The 8,482-nt window shown below is 43.8% G+C and overlaps 1 protein-coding gene across 2 annotated transcripts; it reads right to left on the bottom strand.

Annotated features, from left to right (window-relative positions):
- Positions 1–1,160: 1,160 nt before the first annotated feature.
- Positions 1,161–7,997, bottom strand: LOC308483927 (immunoglobulin kappa light chain-like). 2 transcript variants are annotated; one of them, XM_081018263.1, is made up of 5 exons: positions 7,756–7,997; positions 6,387–6,745; positions 4,520–4,943; positions 2,316–2,417; positions 1,161–1,561 (listed from the first exon to the last, which is right to left on the bottom strand). In XM_081018263.1, exons 1-5 carry the CDS (start codon positions 7,823–7,825, stop codon positions 1,458–1,460), a joined length of 1,059 nt encoding a protein of 352 aa, XP_080874389.1. In that variant the 5' UTR covers positions 7,826–7,997; the 3' UTR covers positions 1,161–1,457. The 2 variants fall into 2 exon arrangements, with proteins under 2 accessions (XP_080874389.1, XP_080874390.1); XM_081018264.1 differs by having other exon boundaries at positions 4,520–4,804; positions 6,407–6,745; positions 7,756–7,994.
- Positions 7,998–8,482: the final 485 nt, after the last annotated feature.

The following is an 8,482-nucleotide window of genomic DNA, read 5'->3' as shown; positions in this document are numbered from 1 at the left end:
CAATAGAGTGAGATGAGCGCACAATCCCAGAGTCCTCCGCGACTGGATCTAACTGGATCTAACCTTTACCTTTACCTTTAATAGTGCAAATGGGGCTTATGCTATTATTATTTTTAGAGTGTACAAAGTAGTTTCAGGACTGCATCTTTTCCTCTGCTCCTTTCTTCCACTAAAAGAGATTTCTGTTCTTTCAGATTTTTTAAAAAAATGGTCCATTAGTCACTCACAGCCCTGAGCAACTAATGGACAGAGCTGCTTGCTACTGCACAATTTGATGGCAATTTAACTAGTCCCCCTGGGAGCAATGGATGGTGTCCCATCACTCTTGAGAACTATATGGGTGGTGGTGGTGGGGACTTGTGTATGACAGTAGAAGAGAAAGCGGTTCCCAGAGAAGGACTGCTGGAAGATGCAGAGCACGAGTACCATGCGCAATTAAACTTGGGTCACAGGTTCTTTGCATCTAAAGCGATCGCAATTCCTGAAGGTTTCTTGTTAAGCAGACTATTTGTTTCCCTAGCAGCTCATTAATGAAACCAGAGCTAAACATCGACTTCTCTGGAAAATGCTTGTGTACCTCTTTTGGATTCAATGTCAGGTTGAGCGATTCAGCACTGCATCTCTGAACATGATTTCCCACCCCGTCCAAACCAAGTGTCCAAAACGGATTGTGTAAATATAATCTAGTTCCCATGAAAGACAAACAACCACATCCTAATAAAGTTTATGTGTTTTGATGGAGCTGGATCCATATTATTCTGCTCTATATTGTTTTGAATATCCTTCATTAATTTCTACCGTCTCTAAGGTAGGGAAAGACTCCTTTAGATAGAGATGGACTGATGTGGCAATTTCAGCTCCCTCAAGTTGTTATTTTCCTAGTCTTAAAGTCACTTCTACACCTTTCCACATCAGCTTGGGAATTTGTTTTCTTAAAGTCCTCATGAGAACAAAATTGGGTGAAGGAAGCATAAAACTGGATGAAACCAGAAGTCATATTTGAAAGAGAAACCACAGAGATTTATTCATCTACATGTGAAGACACATAGCTAATTTGCAGTTTCACAATTTACATTCTGGTGAGTGGAACTCTTCCACCCTTGCCTTCCATCCATGCCTTCCACCCATGCTGCAATTGGACAGTCTGCTTTTTTTATAAAAAAAAAAATCGCCACCTATATATTCACCAGTTCCTATATGTTTAAATGAAAACATTGTAAACACAGCTGCAAATCTTCTCCAGCAGGTACACGGAGAAGTGCCTTGGCAACATGACCGGCACTAGCCAATAGGTGCTGTCCACAGCTGGATTTTGCTACAAATATGCAGAGTGATAAATCTCTCATCCACACCTGACTTCAGCCCTGGAAATGAATAGGAATGCTTATCTGGAATGCCGAGGAGGTCCTTCCAAACCGGCCTGATTCTTCTATAAAAACCTATATCTGCCTCTGCCCTTAGAAGTACCCCTTGATGTCAGATCCTAGGACCTGATGTTGCAGTTCTGTAGCCTGACCTACCGGAGATCTTCTCGAATGCTTTTTGCAACTATCTATGCACCCTGTGGAAGAGAAACAAAGACAAGATATGGTCAAGGGAGCAAGTACCCATATGTGCTTTAGAACTGAGCCAAAAGCACCAAGAAAAAAATGCTTTCTGCAAACTATGTGGGCATTGCTGAAAGCCATCTCCCCTCCTTGCCAATTTCCCTCCATGCATGTGCTGTAAAAGGTTTGCTAGTGAATTATGACCCCCTCACTTCTCAGTTGCCTTCACTTGCCCTAGTGACGTCCTCAAGTCTAGCTATGTATCTGTGACCTCATTCCAGAGGTACCAGGTTGCCCCCAAGGCTGAGGAGGCTTGTCGTGCGTTGAACGTGCATGACATTATGTGTGTTGCATGTATGTGACATCATGCACGTAACATATGTCATGATGTCGTATCCTCCGGAGGAGAAGCTGGGTACTGAAGCTGCAATGCTCAATGTGTGTCACATGTAACAGCACATGTGTGAGCTGCATGCTGGGTCCCCTCAATATTGACACCCCAGCCCCCTAGAGGTGTTGCACCTGCCTCATTCTGTTTATTGTGTGTGATCCCTGATGGAGCAGGACTGCCCACCAGAACTACTCAGGAAGGTAGAAGGAATCACAGCTGGAGAAAATTGTGTCAATGCAGTATACTCAGGGAAATAAAGAAGAAAACCCGACAAGGACAGCAGTCATGCTGTCAAAGGAAAACCAAATCACCAGATAGACTTAAGCTGAGTGCATGCTGGGAGATCTGAGGCAAGAAAGGAGAGGGTTGTCACGTACCTAGTGCAAGAAGGGCAATGGTGATGCCAAAGATTACCCCAATCTTCAGCAGGTTCAGAACTTCAATCACCAAGGGAGGGGAAGAGAACCGGCTCTGTGGTTCTGGAAGGAGGAAAGTATGATCGGTTAGAGTAGAAACTATTTGTGGGTTCTGGATGTAGGATTTGCCTCTGAATAATGGAAAGCAACAAAGGTCCATATAGTTAAAGCTATGGTTTTCCCAGTAGTGATGTATGGAAGTGAGAGCTGAACCATAAAGAAGGCTGATAGCCGAAGAATTGATGCTTTTGAATGACGGTGCTGGAGGAGACTCTTGAGAGTCCCATGGACTGCGAGAAGATCAAACCTATCCATTCTGAAGGAAATCAGCCCTGAGTACTCACTGGAAGGACAGATCCTGAAGCTGAGACTCCAATACTTTGGCCACCTCATGAGAAGAGAAGACTCCCTGGAAAAGACTCTGATGTTGGGAAAGATTGAGGGTACAAGGAGAAGGGGATGACAGAGGAAGAGATGGTTGGAGAGTGTTCTCGAAGCTACCAGCATGAGTTTGACCAAACTGCGGGAGGCAGTGGAAGACAGGAGTGCCTGGGGTGCTCTTGTCCATGGGGTCACGAAGAGTCGGACACGACTAAATGACTAAACAACAACAGACAACTGGAGTGTATTCCTGTTGATTCTGGTGGACCTCTCAGTGGAAAGCAATTTGGAGTTGCAACTTTAAATGCCTCTTTCCCCAAGGGAAGGCAAATTAATGATAAAGTGATGCATCACAGGGAGAAGCAGTTACTAAATAATGGTACAATGAAAATCCCTGTAACAGTCCATAACAGAGTTAGGGAACTTCTCAAGGGCCACATTGCCTCATAGGCAACCTTCTCAGGGCCACATGCTAGTGGTGGGCGGAGCCAGGGGCAAACATGAGTGGAGTAAAAGGTAGGACACTTTCTTTTATATCATGTTTACACACATACCACCACATACCACCTAGGCCAGCAAACAGCATTATGCCAGTTCAAGCCTGGCAAAATCATTTCAGGTGATTCCAAAGCAGGACTAGTGAAAAGGAGTGTGCCCTGAGTTCCAGATAGGGCTGAAGGGCTGAATTTGGCCCTTGAGTTTGAGGTTGCCAACTCATCCTTGACGATAAAGTCGAGGATTCTGATTCTTGGCACTTTTATGCTAGTGTTAACTTCTGGACAAGTGAGTTTGCCAGATGAGGTGGCACATGTGTCATTATTCCTTCTGTTTTCGCCACCACGTGTATTCTTTCTTTTAAACATTTTATTTATTAATTTGATTTTTTTTAAGTGCTGTGGTAATGGATTTTAAGGCTATTGAACCGAATACAGTTTGCTAATAAAAACAGTTTTCAGAACTGGAACTGTTAAAAAAAACCCTTGCTTGTGGAGAACATGAGTTACAGCTTTTGCAAGCCAATTTGAATCGGGTGTAACCAGGGCTTCTTTTTTCAGCCAGAGCTCACAGGAGCTCAGCTGCGGCCCCTCTCAGGTGGGCACCGTTGCCATTCTAAGAGAATGAGGGAGAAGTTCATGTTGAGCCCTGGATTCTCTTTTTCTAGAAAATTAGCACTGGGTGTAACTCAGGGCCAGATTTAGGTTTGATGAGGCCCGAAGCTACTGAAGGTAATGGGGCCCTTTATATGTCCAGCTGTCCTTTGTCAACAACAAATGGTCGCTGTCTTTTTGTGTTGAATAGATGCTATATGGTAATTTATGGACCTAATAGGTATCTAAAGACATTGGCACATAACAGTCCATGCAGAATGTAGGCACTCTATACATAGAAATGAGCAAACGAGTGATATTTTAGGGAGCAGGCTAGCAGGCGGGGGCCAATTACTTACATCATAGGAGCCTACACAACACAAAACACGGTTGCTGTATGTAGGTTTTATTTTATTTGTTTTTTATCTTATATTTTGGAAATGTACATACAGGTTTTTCCCCTTTAAATTTTTTGGGGCCCCCAAGAGAGTGGGGCCCTAAGCTATAGCTTGTTTATAGCTTGTTTAGCTTATACATAAATCTGGCACTGGTGTAACTGCTTGAGAAGAACTACAGTCCCTAATACTGTATCCTATTCTCCAACGCGAGTGAGCTCCGAACCTTCCGTACATCCTCAAACGACCACAAGGAGGCAGAAGTGCTCTGAGCACTTCTGGCTGCTCCTTACCCACTCACCATAAGAGTACTGAACGCTTATCGGCTCGGACACCGATGGGTGCTCCACGCTGCAAGTGTAGCTCGCCCTCTGGTGAGGATCAGGCAAACCTAAGAAGCTAGAAGCCTGGGAGAAGCCGGTGGGATCTGTACAATCCTGCTGGGAGGAATTCAGCTGGAGTCCAGAATGATACCACGTGAGCCGCACCGGAGCAGGGTAGAAGCCTCCCGTTCTGCAAACGAGGGTCCATTTGGATTCAGGCTCAGTCTGGAGTTGTAGGAAAACGACCGGCTGGGTGGGGCGAGCTGAGGGAGGCAAAGAGAAAAGGAAAGCAGTTGCCAGCGGCGCAAGAACACTCTTACCTCCAGCACTTTCTAGCAACAAGTATTCAGAAGCAGCCTGGAGAGTGGGTGACTTTTCCTCTCCGCGCCCAGGAACAATGAGCTGCAAAAAGAGGATTTTCGGAATTTTGCCCAGCAAAGGGCATTCCGTGGCATCAAGGCTGGAAGAGAGAACTTTAAGAGGACAATGATTGTTTCATCACAGCCCTTGTTTATAATGTGGTCGCCAGATGGATGAAGGAGGTGCCTGGCCAGGAAGACAGCACACCACTGTTAAAACAACTTCACTGGCTGCCCATCTACCACTGAGCCAGGCTGACGTTATTAATTTGCAGAGCCCTGCCTGCACAAATTAAGTCCAGGGTACCTAAGGGATCTTCTGAACCTTTATAGCCCAGCTCCGTCCCTGAGATCATCAACAGGAGCATCGCTGGTTGATCTCCGTGTTGGCGAGGCTCACTTGATAATAACAAGAAATAGACCCAGTCCTGTGTACAGTGTGATACTTTGCCGACAGGGATTCAGCAGGCACCTTCTGTGCCAAGTTTTTAACATCTGCTGAAAACTTGTCTATTCTGCCAGGCCTATGCAGGCAACTAAGAATACATTCTTCTACAAGGGTTAATTGAGGTGTGGTTTTAACTTTTTAATATGCTTTTACTGTGTGTTTTTATGCATTTTTGTTGTAAACAAAAATAACAGTATACTTTTTAAAATAAATAATAATAATAATTTTTATTTTTATTATTTATAACCCGCCCATCTGGCTGGGTTTCCTCAGCCACTCTAGGTGCCTCCCAACAGAATACTAAAAATACAATAAAACAACAAACATTAAAAACTTCCCTAAACAGGGCTGCCTTCGGATGTCTTCTAAAAGTCAGATAGTTGTTTATTTCATTGATAAATAAATAGACATATATGTGTATATAATTAAGACAGGAATTGTTTCAAGACCATCTGGAGGATTCCCCGCCCCCCCCCCCCCCGGAGAGAGGCAAATTAAAACAGTGAACAGAGTGGAGAGGGCTGGTTTCTCACAAAAAAGTGAGAAGAATTGTGTCTGCACATTTGACCTCATATCTCAGGTTCTGCAAATGCTAAACACCTTCTCTCTCTTTCATGCTCCCCCCCCCATGAAATATGGAAAATTGGGAATGATGTTTCAACAGGAAGGGGGGACTGCTTACGTACCCCTATGGAGGGCCATGTATTCTTTATGAGTGTTATTTAGCTTGGCCAGCACAATCGTGTGCTGTGAGACCCTCAAGCAGGGGATGTTGCTGTAGTCCAACTCCCACCAGTCCCCAGCCAACATGCGCAACAGCCAGGGGTTATGGAAGTTGTATCTCAACAACATCCAGAGGTTGCAGCATTGGCTATTCCTGCCATCCGGACACCCTGACCAAAGAACCTTGGTTGAAGTATAGACATGCAGAGGGACACAGAGATTCTTGCATTGCAGGGGGGTTCATCCTTTACAGTTCTATGTTTCTATGAGCATTTTCTGAAGGAGAAAGGCTCAATGCCCAACAGACCTACCTACCTGTCGCTGGCCTGTCTTACCATAAACATGGAGCTTGACCCCATTGCCACACATCTCCTCTTCACCCAACACCATCACTTGGCAAGTGTAGCTCCCAGCATCTTCCAAGGAGACGTTGGTGATGACCAGCAGTCCCTCTCCTGGGCTGAGGAAGGTGTCTGGATAAGACAGGCTGAAGCGGGGTCCTGGGACCACCACAGATTCTGCCGTCCTTGGGCCTTTCAACCAGGACATGCCCCCCTTGGCTGAAGTGGGCTTCCCAGTCTGGATGGAGATGGCACATTTCAGGGTGACGTTGTCTCCCACGATGGCAGTGACCTCTGCTGGAAACTGGACCACCGAGTAATGGACGCCGAAGGCTGAAAGGAGGCAATGGAAAGGGTAAAAGAGTATTGGGAAACAATCTGTAATGAATTGAAAAAAATGTTTAAAAGTACTTCCCCAGCACCAACCCCCCCCCCCCCGAGTCCTTTCTGTTGGGGATAATTCAGACTGAGATTCCCAGGTGTCAAAAAAGTTTCTTTATGTTTGCTACTACTGCGGCTCGTGTTTTGTTAGACCAAAACTGGAAAACGAGTGAGGTCCCAACAAAAGAAGAATGGCAACTTAAGTTGACAGAATAGGCACAACTCACAGACTTAACATATAGAATAAGAGAACAAGAAGAACATACGTTTAGAGAAGATTGGAAAATGTTTATTGAATATACAGGAAATAACTGTGTACAGCTGAAAACGCTGGCAGCATTAAGATAAATTCAACAGTGAAAACAAGTTTTGATGGATGCAATAATAGAATACTGAATAGTATAGTTTTTGTAAAATATGTAGGGATTTATGATATGTAAAATGAACCATGGAAAGGGAAGAAGGGAAGTCACTCATATCTTAAGGATGTAAAATGTGTCTTTTAAATTGTAAAACAGAAAATTTAATAAAAATTATATATATAAAAAGAAAGAAAGGAGGCAATGGAAACTACAGTATATGATAACATATAGGCACACATGTCTGCAGAGCTGGCGAACCATATTCATAGGAAACAAGAACATTTTTGCTAAAAGGTTGCAAGTGGGGAAGCCTGTGGAACTCATCTTGCAAATGCAAAATCTGGATTGAAATTCATTTGCTAGTATGGAATTCCTAAACTACAGTGGTCAACAGAAGAATAAAAATGTATTTTTGAGGAATCTCAAGTTTTGTTCATTTTGCAATAAATCTGCTAGACATTGCTTCCTTCTCAGAACAAGCGACTCAATTCAAAAGACTTGGGCTCCTTCCATGCCCAATACTAAGTTTATAGCATCTCTGTTTAGGGATATCCCACATCAAAGCAGGCATAGGATTTTCCCATCATCCCTCAGACTCACCTGTGGGAAGGCTTGAAGTGCAGAGCAGGAAGGAAATTCCCAGCAGGAGATAAACCTGTTTCAGCTTCATTGTTTTGTGGCTGCTCAGCTTTGCAGTTCAGAAAAGACAGAGGTTCCCCCCCCCCCCCGCAGAGAAGCAAAGAAAGACTGAAGAATCACATGATACAAAGCGCAACAGTTCCTTTTCAGGTCAAGGCTGTGAAGCAAAATAAGCTTCTCCTGCTTGGACCCTCTGTGCTGTTATCTTAAGGTTGAGAACCCCTGTGGGATTCTTATTAAAAAAGGCTTGATTAGAATCAGGGCTGGCGCACCAGAAGCTCATCCCGTAACTTGTTCTATACAAACCAACTTCAGAAACCATCCTTGGAAGTAGGGGTGGAAGGATCTATGAATTTTGATTCCATCAGTTTCTCATGTTCCTCCCAATTAAAATTCAGTTCTCTACAGTTTGCAGCAATTTTTAAAATATATATTTAATCATTGTGAAAATTCAATTCCTCCTAAGGTCATCTCCCCCCCCCCCCCCAATTCTCCAGTTAGCAGCAATTTGCAAATAAAGAAAATATTTGTGGCAATTCACTAGCATTTTAGCAAGGCTTTCTCCAAATAAACACATTTTATGTGAAAATTTGACCAATGTACACATTTTCTGCAAGCCATTTCCCCTAATATAATGCATTTGAGGAGGCTATTTTCACAATTTACATTTTTATTTAAAATGTTCAGA

This window comes from Podarcis pityusensis (assembly GCF_964106645.2).
Source record: "Podarcis pityusensis genome assembly, chromosome: 8".
Lineage (NCBI taxonomy): Eukaryota > Metazoa > Chordata > Lepidosauria > Squamata > Lacertidae > Podarcis > Podarcis pityusensis.
The sequence above is the reverse complement of the archived record's forward strand: the minus strand, read 5'-3'. Positions and strand labels throughout refer to the sequence as shown.